Source organism: Oryx dammah, unplaced genomic scaffold, assembly GCF_014754425.2.
Source record: "Oryx dammah isolate SB20612 unplaced genomic scaffold, SCBI_Odam_1.1 HiC_scaffold_16, whole genome shotgun sequence".
Taxonomy (NCBI): Eukaryota; Metazoa; Chordata; class Mammalia; order Artiodactyla; family Bovidae; genus Oryx; species Oryx dammah.
Window position 1 is genome coordinate 37,632,879 of NW_024070200.1, and position 21,171 is coordinate 37,654,049.

Genomic DNA, 21,171 nt, shown 5'->3' on the forward strand with positions numbered 1-21,171 from the left:
ATGGCTTAGTTTCATTGAGTTAGACAAGGCTGTGGTCCTAGTGTGATTAGATTTAGTTTTCTGTGAGTATGGTTTCAGTGTGTCTGCCCTCTGATGCCCTCTTGCAACACTCACCATCTTACTTGGGTTTCTCTTACCTTGGCGTGGGGTATCTCTTCACGGCTGCTCCAGCAAAGCACAGCCGCTGTTCCTTACCTTGGACGAGGGGTATCTCCTTACCGCCATCGTTCCTGACCTTCAACGTGGGATGGCTCCTCTAAGCTATCTGCAATAATCCAGGGGCAAAGGACAAAAATTGCTGTAGGATTCCATGTATATGAGATACCAAGAGTAGACAGATTCACAGAGACAGAAGGAAGAATGGTTATTGCCAAGGATGTGAGGGAGGGAATGGAAAGTTACTGTCTAATGGGTTGCGAGTTCAGTTTGAGAAGTTGAAATTCTGGACATGAATGGTGGTGTTGGTACAACGTGCATGTCTGTAATGCTACTGAACTGTATATTTGAAAACATTAAATTTCATCTTATGTATATTTTCTCACAATAAAAACAGAAGGACCAAAAAAACCCAACTGAATATGAAAATATTATGAAATGTGTTTATCAAATGTGTTTAATTCTCAGAGGAACTGACACCATTGATTTTGGCAACTCAGAAACAGTTTAATCACACACACATCTGTGCTGGAGCATCTGCCTTTGGAAAGGTAAGAAGATTGAGAACGTGGAATCTGATGTCACTAGTTGGAAGGGTTAGCTTTCATGGTGCTGAAAATGTACAACAGACTTTGTTTAGATAGCTAATTCTGGCTTTCAGAATTAATGTAATAGTTTTGATAAAATTTATTCTTTCAAGATTTTGATATAATTTCTGTTAAAATGCTATCTCCAGGCTTTCAGCTATGGTCATAGAGACAACTTTGTTCTTTTGAGACTTTGTCATAATTTTTTACAATGCCACTTCCAGATTTTCAGATTTTGTCATGGGGAAAGCTCTATTTTTAAACGTATTTTTCTTAAATAACAATGTGGAACTGTCTCATTGTCTGAACGCCATTTGAATTAGTAACCCATTCTAAGAAATGGATTTGCTTTGGTGACTGGTGGATATTTAGAAAGCCCAAGTTTATCTATTTGAGAGATTTGGCAAGGGCTGTGTTGTGGTTGAAGACATCCTTAGGGGAGAGAGAAGTGTGATCTGATCACATGCATTGTGATATGTGTGAATGTGCTGTGAGATGGGTAGTGGCCTGCATGAGTTATTTTCCATCCTGAAGTTTGTTTTCTGATACGTAACATGATGCAGTTTGGCCAGGTGATGTCTACAGTCTACCAGTTAGAACTATTGAAAGATGGAATGGGTTTTCTCTGTAGCAGTTTTCACTTTCCTTGGAAATGGTTACGTCAGAGGCTTGCCATCCAGCTACTATATTTTGGGATGTTGCAGACCAGCATTGACTAAAAGATCACTGGGGACCATTTCATCTATGAGGGTTTTGTTTCTGTGTTAGATGATTCAAACAATTTCGTAAGTCTCGAGTTTCTGTGATGGCATTTCACCTAAAAAATTGTTAAACCAAGAAAGGGTATTTGTTGTAGCTGATTCCCTAGATTTTAATACTCTGGCTTTGATTGCTCTATGGGTGTTTTGAGAACAAAGGTCACATAACAGTATTATAGCTGGGACTGCAGCTTCTGAATGGATTTGGAATGAGGAAGAGTCCATCAGGTGAAGCTAAACAATTTGCTCTATAGTAGTTCTTCACCGATTGTCTTTTTAAGATACCACAGCTTTATACTGGTAATCTAGAATTTTAAACTTGTCATCTTTTTGTACATCAAAAGAACACTGTTAGTTATTACCTGTCCTTCCGTGAAACCGTGTGGTGTAGCCTGTTGGGCAGTGTCGAGAGGTATCTGTTTCCCATCCATCCTTTCAGGACATTGAGACGTGTGCCTTGAAGTGCTGGGCTAACTTTCGTTTTCAAGATGCGCTAGAGTGAAACAAGGAAGAGCAGAAGTACAAAAAGTATTAAATTTCAAGGAATTAAAAAAACCCTCTAAAGCTTTAGAAAGAAATACAGTCTGAACATCATAAAATTTGTGTGAGAATCTGCTCAGCCAGGTACTAATATTCCAGTCGTATTTCCTGAACAGTTAAAGAAGGTGCCTCAAGGAAAGAGTTACTTACTGAAGCAGGCTTTAAATGCTGACAAATTTGGTTTGTTTTAAAAGCAGGTATCTTCTAAACCTCTTATTTACCAAGTCAGAACTATGTTTAATGGCATTTTAATTATTTTCCCAAGTGCTTTATTTCCTATAAAATCTTAATTTTTTTTTTCTGATTGTGGATTTATAAACTATGGTACTTTTCAGTAGCTCTGTTATTATGGTTGAAAGGAAATTGCTATATAATATAGGTAACAATAGACTGAATATTAGAAAATCTTTACAGTTGGAGGATGTAGCAGGAAGAAATTTGACTCCAGCTTTCAGTACTTGTTGGCATCAATTTATATAGAACTGCTTATTAGATACAGGGTAGAGAGATGAGAAGTGGAGACACACAGCCTCTGCTCTCAGGGTGCTTATAAACTTAGTTGAAGGTTATATAACATGTCTATTAAAACTTTTAAAACAAAATACATGTTAGTGCCAATAATTGTACACGCATGTGAGAGGATGCGGAATAAAGGAGTGATTAGAGGATGGTCCTGAGAGAATTCTTAGAGGAACAGAGAGGATTTGGGGATGGAATGAGGAGAGGAATTTGAGTGCTGTTACAATGAAAGTTCACCTGCTGGAGTTGGTTTCATGCACTGAGTTTAGGGGATGCCATAGAGTAAGCTCTGTGTAGAAAGCAGTGGGGAATTTACCCTTTCTATTTGTGTGATGAAAGCAACACTTCACTTTTTAAGTCACACTTAGATGATGTCATCATCTAAGAGAACCTTTGCACCTAGAAAGTACGTATAGTCATTCTTCACTAACTGATTCTGTTTTAGAGCCCAAGAAATTTAGAAGAAAAGCACAGAGATTCTCTTCCTCTTACTGTGAGGTGAAGTGACTAAGCCCTAGGGTTATTGAGGCTTGCCCAGTGATCCCTGCTAGTGGGAGCAAAGTTACCACATACATGTATCTATTCCGGAGATTTATATGCATATACAGAAAAAGCATATACACGTGTGTGTGTGTGTGTGTATATATATATATATATATATATATATATATATATATAGAGAGAGAGAGAGAGAGAGAGGCTGTGCTTTACTTTTCTCATTTTTTAAATTATATGGATTTACTATAATTTGTAAACCTATGCCCTATTGATGGACACTTCGGTTAGTTTTTATTTTTTTAAATGCAACATCACTTTTTAAAAAGGTGAACATGTGTGATTTGGAATTTTTTCTTTCATGTACATTAAGTAAACATATAAGGATGTTCTTTTTTAGTATTTGAGAGTTTTACTACTCTAATTATTTTTCTATCTTATCTAAATTCAGTAATCTATAACTGTCACACTTTGTAAATGATGATCATTAAAGCAAATATCATATCTCATAATTCAGCATACTGAGTTAAGGTAGTTTATTGCTATAAACTCATAAAACTCTTAATGTAGTTAGAGTAATGATCGACTCGTACTTATGTTCAAAGACTATCCAAAAAGTTGTGCGTGAAGTTGTCATGTGTCTAAAGATGCATGTGAAATATAAAATATTCAAAATAAAGTTTCTATAGAATTTGCTTTTAGAGAATGTTATTGCTAATATTTTATAGCCACCTATCAGCATGTATGTATGTAACTCACTACTTATTTTGCTTTTAGAACCTTTTGCCCAGAATAGCAGCCAAACTTGATGTTGCCCCTATTTCTGACATCATTGCAATCAAATCACCTGACACATTTGTGAGAACCATTTATGCAGGTGAGTACCCAAGGAAAACAGTTAATCAGTATGTTAAATTTTTGAAAATTCTAAAAGCAGAAATTAATCTTGAAGATAAGATTTTGAAGCATGGATCATCCTAAAGCTTCCAGAAGAAAATCTTAAGTGTTAGATCTATCTCAGTGTTAGAATTGCTGCTGGACCGTGATATGACATTATCTCTGATAGATTTAAAACACACTTTTTCCCTTCCTGGTCATTCTATGTACAGAGTGAGATTTTTCCAGTGATCAATAAAAATTAGGTTTCTTTTTAGTATATTTTGTAAGTGGCTCTTGGAAAAGAAGACTTTCTGTTTTTTTAAAAATAATTTCAGTCTTCTTTGCTGCTTCTATTTCATTTCTATCTGCATTAAGAAATTCAGTGAAGTAAGCCAGAAAGAAAAACACCAATACAGTATACTAACACATATATATGGAATTTAGAAAGATGGTAATGATAACCCTGTATTCAAGACAGCAAAAGGGACACGGATATATAGAACAGGCTTTTGGACTCTGTGGGAGAGGGAGAGGGTGGGATGATTTGGGAGAATGGCATTGAAACATGTATAATATCATATATAAAACGAGTCACCAGCCCAGGTTCAGTGCAGGATACTGGATGCTTGGGGCTGGTGCACTGGGACGACCCAGAGGGATGGTATGGGGAGGGAGGTGGGAGGGGGGTTCGGGATGGGGAACACGTGTATACCTGTGGTGGATTCATGTTGATGTATGGCAAAACCAATACAATATTGTAAAGTAATTAACCTCCAATTAAAATTAAAAAAAAAAAAAGAAATTCAGTTCAGTGTCTTTTTAGTCAATTGATCTTTTGCTAAGCACACTGGTCTCTGGTGGGGCTGGAGAAGGCAATGAACTCTTTGATCTTTCTGATTGAACTCAAATCAAACCTCTCATCTTTAGTAGTGTTTAAAGGGAAGTATTTGGTTATAGTTTAGGTCACTCTTAATGTAATTGCTAATCCATAAAAAATGTCTCAAATCCTTTAAAAATCTGGGTGCACACACTTCCCGTCCTTTATGCCCCTACCGTGTTTTCACTTATTTTCTTCCCTTAGCAGGCATAGTAGATTTGTCTTTATTAAGTTATTGCAGCTCATGTTGTTAAGTTACTGATCATGTTGTTTTGGAGAAGAAAGCTTTTGTTTATATTCCTTTTAGGAACAATGTACCTGATTAGTGTGACAGCCTTTTCCAGTTTGTCTCTTCCATGCAGGTCAGCACTTGTTCTATTTTTAAAGACATCCAAAGTTACATAGAGTGCCACTGATACGTTTCTTCAATGTTATAGTCCTTTTCCTATATTTAGTAAAGGTAGAAAAAAACTAACTGGTCTACGGTTATTTTTTCCTTATCTTTGTGGAATAAATTCTGAACCTCAAAGGAATACTTGGGGGATTTTTTTGCCTTTCATGGTTGTTTTTAAAAATAAATGTGTATTTCAGGAAATGCTATATGTACAGTGAAGTGTGATGAGAAAGTGAAGGTATTTTCTGTCCGAGGAACGTCTTTTGAAGCTGCAGCAACAAGTGGAGGTAGTGCCAGTTCAGAAAAGGGTGAGTGTTCATTTGTATTTGTTTTAGTTTCTTATTTTTGGTTCAGACATTATATTAGAATAAGAGATTGCTTCTAGTTAAATCTCTAATGCAGGGTGTTTGAGAGCTCCATCTAAATAAATGATATTCCCAAGTTTATCCAAAAGTAAGAAATATTTATATTATTTTTTTGTACTGTGATAGTTTGGTATATATCAAAGGGGTAGGGGTGGGGTGTATTAAGATTAATTTGTTATATTGATGTAAGGATTTTTTACTCTCCTCTCATTGTTTATTATAAAAGAGCTTCAATATAATGAAAGACTGTAATAATAGTAAACTTATGGAAGGTGTTAACACTTTAATATATATAGTATCTTATTAAACCCCATAAAGAAAGAGTTATTCAGTCTTATAGGTAGACTCAGAGAATTAAATGACTTCTCAAAAGTCATATAGCTAATACGGTGAAGGCTGGAATCCAGTCCCTTTAAGTCTTTCCAAAAATCAGAGAGAATGAAATTAGTAGCGAAAAATAAGAAATCACACTAACAAAATTAAATTTCCTGTGATTAATTCTTTGTGTATTTCTCTTAAAAAATTATTTTCACTATAGTACTTGAATTCATAGTTTGTTTTGTTATATATCAATATACACAGCATCAAGTACTTCCCCAGTGGGAATATCAGAATGGCTTGACCAGAAATTAACAAAAAGCGATCGACCAGAGCTCACAGGTGCCAAAGTGGTGGTGTCTGGTGGTAAGTCAAATATTGTAATTTTAAAAAATGATGTAAACTTAAAATACTTTGCTTTTATTAATACTTAATTTTAATGGAGCACAGATGTTTTTTCAAATGTAAGAACTAAGTTGTGAGTATTAGTCCCATTTTACCTATTAGGAAAATGAAATCTTTAGTTTAATAGTTTGGATTTCTGTTGCAAATCTGTTTTATTGGCACCAGGGGGAGCATGGTACAAATCTCAACTCCATAGCTTTGCAACTTGGTATCTGTCATTTTGACTGACTCCTGTGTTATTCTGAAGAGTATGGTTAACTTCTGAAGCAAAGAAAGGACTGGTTGGAATCTCAAGGCTGTGTTGTGTGACCCTTTGCTCTGTTTTAAAAGTCTTGCAGCACAGTCCAAGTCTCTATGGATAATTCTTTCGAAGTTTTTTTCACATTTAATATGAAAACTGTTAATATTGCATAGGACTTGCTTCTTTTTGTATATCATCCTTCTTATTTAAAAACAAAACAAACAAAAAACCCCAAGAAACAAACAAAAAGACCCATATTTCATAGCCTGCTGACTTTTTAAAACAGTGACTGCTATGATTGAAAAATCTTTCCAAACTAAACATCAGATGAAATAATTAAGCTTCCAAACAACCTCTTATTGCAAGTGGCATTGAGAGGAAATAATTTATGTTTCAGAAAGGCATATCTGACTAGTTTATTCACTTATTTTTTTCAATAAATGTTTATTAGGTATATGTTCTCTGCCAGGCCCATTGCAAAGTGCTGGAGAAATAAAGAGGAAAAAATGGATTATTCTTGCTCTTAAGGAGTTTAGACTAGTGGAATATCTTCTTTCAGTTGTTCAGTTAAGTATTGCTAAATATAGCAGTGACCAAGATAGGTATGAATCTTGTATTTAAAGAGTTTTTGTTCTAGTGGGGAAGACTGATTTTAAAGACTAATTGTACTAGTAGTTAACCAGTTAGTTAATTACAGAATTATACTAGTGTTGAATGTTTTATTGGAAAAGTACAAGAGTATCACTGGAGAACTTAGGAAAGGCTTTATAGAGAGGATGGCAGTTGTATAATATGAAGATTCACTCATGTATATGAATTTCATAATTTTTACAGAATGGAGTTTATATTTGGTTAATTCTTTTTTTTTTTTTTTTTAATCTTCTTAAATGAGGTCGGGGTTTGAAGAGTGGAGAGAACTTTAAGTTGTTGTATGATCTGGCAGATCAACTACATGCTGCAGGTAAGTTTATTTTCCTTACTAGAAAAATATTCCCATTTCATTGGAAATATTTTTGTTTCATTATTTCATTTGTATATAAGTCACTCAAAGCTGCAGATTCTTTGCTTTCTCTGGTTTTCAACTTTTCTGTCTGAAACAGTTTTTCTTAATCTCCATGTAAATGGTGTTGCCTTCAGTGAGGAAAAGTTGTCCTTGTTTTTTATTATTTATATGGTACTCTTACCATTTGCCAAATTTTAGTAGTTTTTTCCATTATAAAAAAATTAAATGTCCACTTCATTGCCTACTTCAGATTCAGGAATGCCCTTGTTTTTCTCTTTATTGCTGGTCCAACGTAAATCTCTCATACAAATAGAAATTAACATTTAAAAAATTTATAGGAAAGATAGATCTTGTTATTAAAAGTATATTAAGAATGGAATGATGGTTTTTGAAAAAAATCGGAACATTAAAAATATTTTAGTTTTTAATTATACAGCTATTAATGAGTGTATTTTTAATGTCTAGTTTGTTCTCCCCTTTTTGAGAGTTTCATGTATAACTTTCTGGCTTTTATGCTTTATATTACCTAATATATGTACCCATAGAAATAGTTATGGCTTTGTCTGAATAAAGACGTAATCTTGACTCTTTATAATCAGATGATGGTATTTGACTGAGGATATTTCATTTATTCATTCACTGAATAAATATTTATTGAGTGTCTGCTATATGGCAGGCACTATTTAAAGGAGCTAGGCAAAAAACGATGAATAAAATGAGCAAAATGATTCAAAGTTCTAGAGGCCAGAAGCACGTTGAAATCAAGGTGTTGGCAGAGCCACGCTCCTACTGGGGAGTGAATACGTTTCCAGTTACCAGAGGCTGCCTTGGCATTCCTGGGCTTGCAGCCACGTCACTCCAGGTTCTGCCACTGTCTTCGTATCACCTTCTCCTCTTTATCTGTATCATGTCTTCCTCTACATCCCTCTTATCAGGGATATATGTGATGACATTTAAAAATCACCTAGATAATCCAGGATAAGTGCCTTCTCCCAAGATCCTTAACTTTATATCATATCTGCTGCCACACAGGTAATATTCACAAGTTCTGGGAACTAGGACGTGAATATATCTTTGGAGGGGCCATTTTGCTGCTTACCACAGACAGTAAACATAGTAAATTACTAAATAATAAAATAGTATGTTAGGGGCTTCCCAGGTGACTCAGTGGTAGAAGAGTCCACCTGCCAGTGCAGGAGATGCAGATGTGGGTTTGTTCCCTGGGTCAGGAAGATCCCCTGAGGAGATAATGGCAACCCACTCCAGTACTCTTGCCTGGAGAATCCCATGGACAGAGGAGCCTGGCAGGCTATAGTCCATGGGGTCGCAAAAAGAGTCAGACATGACTTAGTGACTAAACAACAATGAATGCACTGGGAAACCAAAAAATAATCCACATAACTTGCTTTATTGTGGTGGTTTGAAACTGAACCACCAGTATCTCTGAGGTATGCCTGCACACAGAAGGGTGTGTGTAGGTTGTATGCAAATACTGTTCCATTTTATGAGGGATTTGAGCATCCTTGGATTTTGGTGTCCTTGGAAGGGTTCTGAAACTAATCCCTTGTGGATAGCAAGGAATGATACTAAGTTTTGAGATGTCTAATAACAGACACTGTAATAGAGTTGTCAGTTAAGCAGTTGGTATAGGAATGTGGAGTTTGAAAGTTTGGACTGGAGATAGAAATTTGGGAATCAATTGCAAATTTAGATGGTATTTGACACTGTGAGACTGGATGAATTCACCAAGAGTGTAGATGTAAAAGAAGTCTCCTAGGACTAAGCCCTTAGATGCTGCAAGATTAAGAAGTAGGGGAGAAGAGGAGAATGAAGACCAAAGACAAACGGAAAAGTAAGGCAGGAAAACCAGGATGGAGAGTGTGGTGTTCTGGAATCTAAGTGAAGTGGCTCAGTAAGGGAAAGCATGATCACCTGTGTCAAATGCTGCCCATGGGTCAGGGAAGATGAGGACTGAAAAGTGCCTCATTGATCAGCCACGTAAAGGTCATTAGTGACTTTGAGCAGTTTTAGTAGTGGTGCTAGTGGGGGCAAAAACCTGATTGGAGTGTTTAAAAGTAGTTACATGGTTGTAGTCACTGCATGATCAGCCCTCGAAGCTGATCATGAGCTGAGTTCAATTGTGATTTGTGTGCATTTCTTGTATGCGTGTCATATTTTAATTAAAAAGTTTTTAGAAGTAGAATGGGAGGCCTGGCAATGGAGACATGAATGCAAATGACTCTTTAGAGGCTTCTAACCATATGGTAGAGCAGAGAAATAGACAGTAGCTAGAGGGGAAGCAGGACCAATAGAGAAACTTTTTAAAGATTAGAAGATAATAGCATGCTTTATATGCCGATGGGAATGCTCCAGTTAAGAGGGAAAGGTTAATCATACATGAGAGGAGAGTTATTGGAGTGATGTTCTTGAGTCGGTGGGAGAGAATATGAACACAATTGATGAGTGAACATGTTAGTTGGAGCAGGTTTCAGTTTTATAGTGAAATTGGAAGCGGAATATTAAAAGAATATTGAAAGTTTGAAGAGAGAGGAAAGATACAAAATTACAATGTAGGACAGTCTGAGAGAAGTAAGGCCTATTTATTTAAAGTACAAAACAGTTAACATGGCTGAATATTGGGGTTTTTCTCCAGTCATGCTGAACAGGACAGGTATGCAAAGGGGAGAAAGATTGCTTAGTCAGTAACCAGAGATGGAGGTTTTCCACCATCTGGAAATCAGATGATATAAGAGGAGGGCAAGGAAATTGAAGGCATATGCAAAGGAGTGCTTAGAGCCATTGATAATAGAAACTGAACTGGGTAAAGAAAGAAGAGAGAACATAAGGGGAAGAGAGGGACAGTGGAAAGAATTACAGACCTCAGGGGGGTCAGAGGGTTGTTGGAGTAAGGGACTAAAAGGGTCAGCTGGAATGGGGAAGTCACAGAGAGATTTTGGAAATCGAGATTGTTGATGATATTGGCAGTGGACAGATTGAGGATATGACCATGGGTGTGGCTGAGGTAGCATGAAAGGTAAGATGACTGAAGAATTGCTCAAAGAATTGAGTAGACAGGATGTCAAAGTCTTCAAGAATTAAGATAAGACTAGTATTGGAGAGAGTAACAAAGACCTAGAAGCTAAAAATCCTAGAGAGATGAAGGGAATTGACCTGCTGGTTAATAGATGACACAAGCAATATACGAGTGACATTATCTGATGACATGAGATTCAAAATTGAAGGCTTTAAGGAGAAAAGAGGGAAAACTTTTTGAGAGTGGCAGTGAGGGCCGAGTACCACCTTGAGGCCCCAGTGGTATGCGGATGGTGGCAAACAAAGCAGCATCTGCTGGAGAGGATTGGAGAGGGTAAAAAAAATGTCTTTTTTTTTTTAATTTTTAAAAACCATTAAAAAGAATACATTTGAATCAGTTCTAATGAGGCGGATGAAACTAGAGCCGATTATACAGAGTGAAGTAAGCCAGAAAGAAAAACACCAATACAGTATACTAACACATATATATGGAATTTAGAAAGATGGTAATGATGACCCCGTATGCGAGACAGCAAAAGAGACACAGATATGTAGAGCGGACTTTTGGACTCTGAGGGAGAGGGAGAGGGTGGGATGATTTGGGAGAATGGCATTGAAACATGTATACTAGCATGTAAGAAACGAATCGCCAGTCTGTGTTTGATGCAGGATACAGGATGCTTGGGCCTGGTGCACGGGGATGATCCAGAGAGATGATATGGGGTGGGAGGTGGGAGGGGGTGGGAACTCATGTACACCCATGGTGGATTCATGTCAATGTATGGCAAAACCAATACAGTATTGTAAAGTATAATAAAGCAAAAATAAAAATTAAAAAAAAAACCATTAGCAGTGAATGCCTCCAACAAATTGAATAATAGAGCTTTAAAAATGACAATTATTTTTTTTCTTAGTTGGTGCTTCTCGTGCTGCTGTTGATGCTGGCTTTGTTCCCAATGACTTGCAAGTTGGACAGACAGGAAAAATAGTGGCACCAGTAAGTATTGCAGTAAAATATGCCATGCAAAATTCTGTGGTGATAAGAACTATATATATTTGTGGAACAATCATCTCATTGAAGTGATGACCTATTCAGTGTACCTAAGCAGTTATCCTTTATCCTGGTGAATGTGTCCTCACAGGCCTATGGATTTCTTGGCCTCAGTAAAAAGTATAGCAGGTATTAAATCCAGCAGTGTTTTTCAAAGTTTTTAAAGCAATAGAATACTTTGTCAAATTTATGTCACAACACTAAATATGAAATTGAGAGAAGCATCATTTTATTATATAGATTTTATAAGTTCATCTTAGCATTTATTTACCATAGTGCGTATGTATTATAAAATCTGTACATAAAACTGATGAATCTCTATTAATGAACACAGACTTTCAAAATCAGGAGCTGTGAATTGACAGCTGTAGTCTGACATCTTCCTGAACACCTAGTTTACTTCTATATTATGTCTAGTTGCATGAAATTCAGTAAATTCTGTAAATTCAGGAATTCTGATTCCATTCTGATCCATATTAGATTATTCTTCAATTAAAACTATTCAAAACTTAGGAATATATTGGTTTCAAAGTTGAAGTACTAACAATATCGAATGATTGTTCACGTTTCTTAGATGATACAAGTTTTCAGTGGGTAGAATTCTTAGCCAGCTTAAATCTTTATTGTGTGGAGGAAAATGAGTTTTTAAATATATTTCAAAATGTACTTTTAATGTATTTCAAAACAAGATATTAAGTCATATCTATTAAAAAATCTCATATCTCATCAGATGTTTGTTTAAAATTTCAAAATAATAAAAAAATTTAAGTCTTGTCTTTGAAGTTTGTTTTGAAGAGAGTTCAATCTTTTGCCCATTTTAAAATTGGGTTCTTTGTCTTTTTATTGCTTCTTTATTCATTTTCTTTTGAAGAGCAGAAATTTTTATTTTTATAAGATCTAATTATTGATGGTTGTTAATGCTTTTTGTGTTATTCAGCTTATTTGAACTCAGATAAGATCTCAGAATCTAAAATGTGTACTAGAACTGTAAACAAAGTTAGAAAAACCATGTGACCTGTTTGCTTGTGATTCCACATTTGTCAGGCTGTGAGAACATTTATTGAGCAGATAAATTCAAACCTTCCCTGACGTTTAATGAGGAATGGCAAATAGGTATTTTTTGGAAATCTTGTTTGTCCTAGTTTACATGAATAAACATCTTTAGATTTGAATTTATTTACCAAAGATGAAGCCCACAACCTTTCTAATCAATAATCTTCTACAGCAAAGTATGGTGGGAGACAGGCTTTCATTTACATTGACTTTTCAGGAACAATACACTTGTTATTAAGCAGCATGGCAGAATGAAAGAAAAGGACAGTGGCATCCTTCCTTGTATTGCAGATGAATGTCATGCAGTCAGCTTTCTTCAACATCACTGTCATGACTGTAGGATTACTAAAAGTTTTTCATAAGGCATTTAAAACATATTAAAGTCTTTAATATGCAGATATGAAGTCTCAGATATGCAGATGACACCACCCTTGTGGCAGAAAAGTGAAGAGGAACTAAAAAGCCTCTTGATGAAAGTGAAAGAGGAGAGTGAAAAAGTTGGCTTAAAGCTCAACATTCAGAAAACGAAGATCATGGCATCCGGTCTCATCACTTCATGGGAAATAGATGGGGAAACAGTGGAAACAGTGTCAGACTTTATTTTGGGGGGCTCCAAAATCACTGCAGATGGTGACTGCAGCCATGAAATTAAAAGACGCTTACTCCTTGAAGAAAAGTTATGACCAACCTAGATAGCATATTCAAAATCAGAGACATTACTTTGCCAACAAAGGTCCGTCTAGTTAAGGCTGTGGTTTTCCCAGTGGTCATGTATGGATGTGAGAGTTGGACTGTGAAGAAGGCTGAGCGCCGAAGAATTGATGCTTTTGAACTGTAGTGTTGGAGAAGACTCTTGAGAGTCCCTTGGACTGCAAGGAGATCCAACCAGTCCATTCTGAAGGAGATCAACCCTGGGATTTCTTTGGAAGGAATGATGCTAAAGCTGAAACTCCAGTACTTTGGCCACCTCATGTGAAGAGTTGACTCATTGGAAAAGATTCTGATGCTGGGAGGGATTGGGGGCAGGAAGAGAAGGGGATGACAGAGGATGAGATGGCTGGATGGCATCACTGACTCGATGGACATGAATCTGAGTGAACTCCGGGAGATGGTGATGGACAGGGAGGCCTGGTGTGCTGTGATTCATGGGGTCGCAAAGAGTCAGACACGACTGAGCAACTGAACTGAACTGAACTGAAAGTCTTTGATGGGCTTCCCTGGTGGCTCAGATGGCAAAGCATCTGCCTGCAATGTGGGAGACCTGGGTTCTATCCCTGGGTCAGGAAGATCCCCTGGAGAAAGAAATGGCAACCCACTCTAGTACTCTTGCCTGGAAAAGTCCATGGATGGAGGAGCCTGGTAGGCTACAGCCCATGGGGTCGCAAAGAGTCGGACATGACTGAACAACTTCACTTCACTTCACTTCAAAGTCTTTGAAGACTTTCTTTAACATGAATCCTGTATTCCCTGGAGATTCTGGCTCATTAACTCTGAGTTAGACTTCAGTGTGTGTGTGTGTGTGTGTCTGTCTCTGTGTGTATTATTTGTCTGTGTGTATTTGTGTATATTTTTCTTTTAAGACTCTAAATCTTTTCTGAGCTGATTTCAAGTTTACAGAAAACTTTCAAGTACAAAGTAAAAACCTTTATTTTTGTGGACTGTTTGAGAGTAAGTTGCTGATATGATTCTCCATCATTTCCAAATATGTGGGACATTCTCCTATAAAACCACAATACAACTTTTAAAATCAGGACATTGGCACCCGTACATTAACACCCGGTGATCATCAGGCCCTGTTCAGGTTTTGCCTGGTGTCCCACTAATGTCCTATATGTATAGCAAAGGGTTGTAATTTGCAATCAAATGTTGCATATGGTTGTCGTGTGTCCTTCCATCTCAAACAGTTCCTGTCTTATTTTGACTTTCATAAACCTTGACGCTTTTGAAAATTATAGGACAGCTATTTTGTAGAGTAGAATGTCCCTTATTTTGGGTTTGTCTGTTGTCTCCTCACCGTTCAGTTTAGATTATATATGCGTCTTTGACAGGAACATCCCAAAAGTAATATTTCATCCTATCAAGTGGTACACAGTTTCATTGTGTCTTATTAGGTTTTCACTTTGACTGTTTGATTAAGGTGATATTTGTCAAACTTCTCCATTGTAAAGCTGTTTTTCCCTTTGTAATGAATAAATCTTTTATAAGGAGGCACTTTGAAATGATGTGAATATTCCAGTTCTCAAACTTTGAATTTATTCATTTACATTTATTTTCTTATAAGCGAACATTGAATATTTATTTATAATAGGACTTATTGTCCCTATTATGTTCAATGGGTGAAAATCTGTTGTTATTATTTTTGTTGATGTACAAATTGTTCCGCATTTGGCCAGTGAGAAGCCCTTCTGGGGGCTTTTGTGTCTTAACATGTTCCCATCATTCTTTGGGGCCTTACTTACTGATAGAATAAGATGTTCTAGGCTTTTTGTACCTTTGCTATCCCAGCCCTGGCATCAACCTTTTCTCCAGGGAGTCCTGGTTCCTTTTAGTGAAAGAATAGTATGAAGCTGACATCTGAATATTAATTGTGCCTGTTGCTGTTCGGATATTGCTGTTCTCAGGACACCTCAGTGAAAAAAGTTAGGGAGTGTGTGTAGGTATGTATGTGTAGGCAGATACACAGACTTACGTATTCATAATAATACATTGCTTTGTTTTTAAATGTTAAACCACCTTGAGTTGTTGTGATAAATCCTACTTGATCATGATATACAACCCTTTTAATATATTGCTGGCTTTCATTGACTGATGCTTTGTTAAGGAGTCTGGGGTCTGTCTTTATCAAAATAATCTGTAATTTTCCTCCTCATCCCCAATATCTTTGTCTAATTTTGGTATTGGCATTATGCTGCCTTCATGAAATAAGTTTAAAGATATTCTCTTCTGGTGTATTTTTTGAATGAGTTTGTGTAAGATTGGTTTGTGTTTATGTCTTTCTTAAATGTTTGATAGAACTCACCGCTGAAGCCATCTGAGCTTTGAGTTTTCTTTGTTGGAGCATTTGACAGTTAACTCAGTTACTTTAATAGATTTAGGGCTATTCAGATTTTCTATTTTGTTTCGGGTCTGTTTTGCTAAGTGATATATTTAAAGGAATTGGTTCAGTTCTCTTAAGTTATCAAATATATTGGATAAAGTTGTTTATAATCTTGCCCTGTTTCCTTTCATTGTTTGTAAAATCTGGTGTGACAGCTCCTTCTAAATTTTGCTGTTTGTGTCTTCTGTTTTTTTTTTTTTTTTGTTTCCCTTTCCTACATCAGTCCAGTGAGGAATTTATAATATTAAACATTTCTAATGATTTATCTTTCTAAAATAACAAGTTTATTGAGTTACAACTCATTTACCATACAGTTTATCTAGTTAACTATTTAATTCAGTGACTTTTAGTTTATTTACAGAATTGTATAAACATCACCTGTCAGTTTTACTACATTTTCATCACCTCCAGAAGAGACTGCACACCTATTTTCTTTCCAGCTCCCCAATCCTAGGCAATCGATTGTGTTTGATTCTTTGTGACTCTGTGGACTGTAGCCCACCAGGCTCCTCTGTTCATGGGATTTCCCAGGCAAGAATACTGGAGTGGGTTGCCATTTCCCTCTCCAGGGGATCTGCCCAACTCAGGGATAGAACCTGGGTCTCCTGCGGTGCAGGTGGATTCTTTACCTGTCTGAGCCACCAGGGAAGCTCTTTCTGTCTATATAGATTTACCTATTCTGGACATTTATGTAAGGGGAATCATAAAATATATGGTCTTTTATGGCTTAAAAAAATAGCATAATGTTTTCATTTATTCATATTATAATATTCCTTTTTATTGCCATATAGTATTCCATTATATGGATATGCCACATTTTATGTATTCATTCATCATCTGATAGAAATTTGGGCTGTTTACTTTTTGGCTGTTATGAATAATCCAGATAGAGATATTCATATACAGGTTTTTGTGTGGATATATGCTTTCATTTCTCTTGTGTGGCCGTATGCTTTCATTTCTCTTTGATACACAGGAGTAGACTTGCTGGTTCATATGATAACTTTATGTTTAACCTTTTGAGGAACTGTTTTCTGGAGCAGCTACACCAAAAATGAACCAATTCTTAACTTTGTTAATTTTTCTCATTGTTTTCTTTTTATTGATTTTTGTTCTTAATTTCCTTCCTTCTGCTTACTTTGGATTTACCTTGCATTTAAGATAGAACTTTACTTCATTAATTTTGTATTTTGCTTTATAAAATGTAAATGTTAAAGATATAAATTTTTCAGTATTAAAATTCATTGAATCTTATTTCATGACCTGACAGATGCTGTGTTGTGGTGAATATACCTTGTACACCTGAAGAGAATGTATATCCTGCTATTAGACACTGCAGGAATACTTAAAAATATGGCAGCAGAGATATGTCCCAGATGAAACAGAAAAGTTTGAAAACAGGAAAAAATGGACAAAGCTTTGATGAACTGTGGGACAACTTTAGGAGGTCTATTGTGTGTGTAATTGGAGGAGAAAAACTCAGATCTCAGATGCTCAGCAAACACCAAGAATAGGAAACAGGAAGAAAATTACAGGGCATGTTACAGTCAGATTGCTTAAAGAATGATTAAAAGAAAAAATCTTTTTTTTTTTTCAAAAAAGAAGTCATTTTATTTTTAGGACATTTGCTTTGGAGGGAGAGCCAATTAATTGGAAAGAGTGCATAATTTAACCAACATCAGATCTCTCTGCTGCATTCCCTGTTGAAACTTTTCTTTTTCAAAGTCTTTTCTTATTAAGGTTCTTACAGAGTATTGAGCAGAGTTCCCTGTGCTTTACAGTAGATCCCTGGGTAATCTGTTTTAAATATATCAGTGTATATATGTCACTTCTAATCTGTCCCTCCCCACCACCCTCTCCCCCTGATAACAATAAGTTTGCTCCCTTAAGTCCATGAGTCTTTCTGTTTTATAAATAAGTACATTTGTACCTTTTTTTTTCTAAGGTTCTGAATGTATGTAACATCCTATGATATTTGTCTTTCTCTGTCTGCCTTACTTTACTCTTTCATATTCTTTTGCATCATAGGTTATCACAGGATGTTGAGTATAGTTGCCTGTGCTATAGAACAGGCCTTTGTTGCTTATCCATCCTATGACAGTTTGCATCTGCTAACCCCGGACTCTCAGTCTTTCCCTCCCTCGGACCCCTTGTCCCTTGGCACCACGAATCTGTTCTCTATGTCTGTGAGTCCATTTTTGTTTCATAGATATGTTCATTTGTATGATTTTTCAGATTCCACATATAAGAAATATCACACCATAATTGTCTTTCTCTTTCTGACTTAACTTTGCTTAGTATGATAATCTATCCACGTTGCAAATGGTATTGTTTCATTCCTTTTAATGACCTGAGTAATACTCCACTGTAGGGCTTCCCAGGTGGTCAGTGAGAGATGCAGGAGACCCGGGTCCAATCCTTGGATTGGGAAGATTCGCTGGAGTAGCAAATGCCAACCCACTGCAGTATTCTTGCCTGGAAAATTTCACGGATAGAGGCCTGGCGGGCTACAGTCTGTGGGGTTCCAAGGGTATTGGACATGACTGAGCATGCACGCAATATTCCATTCCTTATGTGTACCACATCTTCTTTATCCGTTCCTCTGCTGTTGGACGTTAGGTTGCTCCCATGTCTTGACTATTATAAATAGGGCTGCAGTGAACATTGGGAGGCCTGTATCTTTCAGAATATTGGTTTCCTCCAGATATATGCTCAGGAGTGTGCTTGCTGGATCATGTGGTAGATCTAGTTTTATTTTTTAAAGAATGTGTAGTGGCTGTTCCAATTTATATTCCCATCAATAGTGTAGGAGGGTTCCCTTTTTTTTATACCCTCTCCACCATTTATTGTTTGTAGAATTTTTAATGATGGCTATTCTGACTGGTGTGAGGTGATACCTCATTATAGTTTCGATATGCATTTCCCTAATAATTAATGATGTTGAGCATTTTTTCCTGTGCCTCTTGGCCTTCTTTGTGTCATAAATTTTAGTTTCCAGATTCACTGACTTTATAGCTTTTTCCAGTTAATGATCAGCAAGCACCTTTTATTACTTTAAGTGAAGACAAAATGAAGACCTGAAATCTTATAATCAAGAATTGTTTTCTGGCAGACAAGCCAAGTTGTTTCATCTGTGTTTATGGTTGATATAATTATATTCAAAACCCATAAATAAGGTATATCCACTTCAGTACTGATAAAAAGAAATTCTTAAAAGCAGTGAGAGAAAAGTATAAATGAACTCAATATTCCAGTCAAAAAGCAGAGATCGCCAGATGTATAAAAAGCAAGACTCAACTGTATGCTGCCCATAAGAAATACATTTAGACAGAAAAAGATACCCCATACCAATAGTAAACATAAGGAATCTGAGGTGTCTTTATTAATATCAGATAAAGCAAACTTCAAGACAGTGAGTACTGCCAAACATAAAGAGAGCCATAAATTGAAGAAAGAATCAATTTTATCAGTAAGACAGAACAGTCATGAATGTGTAAGTACCCAGTAACAGAAATTCAAAATACATCAAGCAAAATCTGACAACTAAAGTGAAGAATAAACAAATTTATTATCCTAGTTGGAGGTTTTGGTACTATGCCTAATATATGCCAAATACTATAGTATTTGGTACTATACCAATAATTGATGGAGTACTAGACCAAAAAATCCAGTTAGGATATAAAAGATCTACATCAGGAAGAACAAGCTGTCTGTCAATCACACAGCAAGTATTTTTGGTTTTTTTGGCCATAGCGTGTCTGTCATAACTACTTACCTCTGCTGTTGCAGGGCAGGAGCAGCCATAGACTTGTAAATAAACTAATGAGTTGTATTCCATTAAAACTTTATATGCAGAAACAGGTGGCAGTCTAGGTTTGGCCTATTGACTTAGCATTTATAGAACACTGAGCCACCTTTTTTTCCTCTACTTTTATTCTAGGACTCCGGTTGCTCATATTTTAGATATCTTTATATTCTTCTGTAGATTGTTTAAGTTTTGTTCATTCCTTTTCATCTTTTTTTCCCTCTGTTCTTGAGACTGAATAATTTTCATTGACTTACCTTCAAGATTACTGCTGCTGCTACTAAGTCACTTCAGTCACGTCCGACTCTGTGCGACCCCATAGACAGCAGCCCACCACGCTACCCTGTCCCTGGGCTCTTCTATAATTTCTAATATGCTATTAAACCTAGCTAGGAAATTTCTTATTTTGTATTTTTTTAGTTCTAGATTTTCATTTGGGTCTTTTTATAGTTTCATTTCTCTGCTGAGGTTTCTTATCTGTTCAAACATTATAGGTATCTTTCTTTACATCTTTGACCATACTTGTGATAGCTGTTTTTAAATCCTTGTGTACTAATTCCAAGTTCTTGGTTATTTCAGGGTTGATATCCTTTGATTGTAGTTTTCACATTTTCCTGTTTCATTATGTGTGTAGTACAATGGTTCTCAACTTTTTTTGTCTTGGGACTCCTTTTAAAATTTGTTGAGGGCCCTCAAAGAGCTTTTGTTTATTTGGTTTATAGACAGTGATGTTTATTGTATTAGAGATACAAACTTAGAAATTTTTAAAATGTTTATTCATTTGAGAAATTTTTTAAATGTTTATTCATTTGAAATTAAGTTATTTTATTAATTAATTAATTATTAATTTTTATTAGAGTGTAGTTACTTTGCAGTGTTGTATTAATTTCTACTGGACAGCAAAGTGAATCAGCAATATGCACACATATTCCCCTCCTTTTTGGGTTTCTTTCCCATTTTGGTAACCACAGAGCATCAAGTAGAGTTCCCCATGCTATATATGGTAGGTTCTCATTAGTCATTTATTTTAGACGTACTTTCAATAGTGTATATATGTCAATATCAGTCTCCCAACCCCTCCCACTACCACCACTTTCCTGCCTGATATCCGTATATTTATTTTCCACGTCTGTGTCTCTACTTCTGCTTTGCAAATGTGGTCATCTATATTTTTCTAGATTCCACATATATGTGTTAATATATGATACTTTTTTTTCTTTCCAACTTACTTCACTGTGTGTGACAGTCGTTAAGTCCATCCACATTTCTACAAATGACCCAAGTTCATTCCTTTTTATGGCTGAGTAACATTCCATCGTATATATGTATGACATCTTCTGTATCTATTCCTCTGTTGATGGGCATATAGGTTGCTACCATGTCCTGGTTATTGGAAATAGTACTGCAGAGAACATCAGAGTGCATGTGTGTTGAATTTTGGTTTACTCTGGATATATGCCCAGTAATGAGATTGCAGGTCATATGGTAGGTCTATTTTTATTATTAAAAAATTTTTTTTCTATTTAATTGTATATCTACATGAGATGATAGATGTTCACTAAAGTATTGTGATAATCATTTCATGGTGTATGTAA

At 36.1% G+C, this 21,171-nt stretch overlaps 1 protein-coding gene across 1 annotated transcript in view; it reads left to right on the forward strand.

Moving 5' to 3' along the window:
- ETFA (electron transfer flavoprotein subunit alpha) overlaps window positions 1-21,171 on the forward strand; it is an 81,685-nt gene that overhangs the window by 18,679 nt on the left and 41,835 nt on the right. The window contains exons 4-9 of the mRNA XM_040257337.1: window positions 625-707; window positions 3,833-3,932; window positions 5,403-5,513; window positions 6,153-6,254; window positions 7,427-7,495; window positions 11,485-11,567. Coding sequence (XP_040113271.1) covers window positions 625-707; window positions 3,833-3,932; window positions 5,403-5,513; window positions 6,153-6,254; window positions 7,427-7,495; window positions 11,485-11,567 — 548 coding nt within the window. The remainder of the gene's footprint in view (window positions 1-624; window positions 708-3,832; window positions 3,933-5,402; window positions 5,514-6,152; window positions 6,255-7,426; window positions 7,496-11,484; window positions 11,568-21,171) is intronic.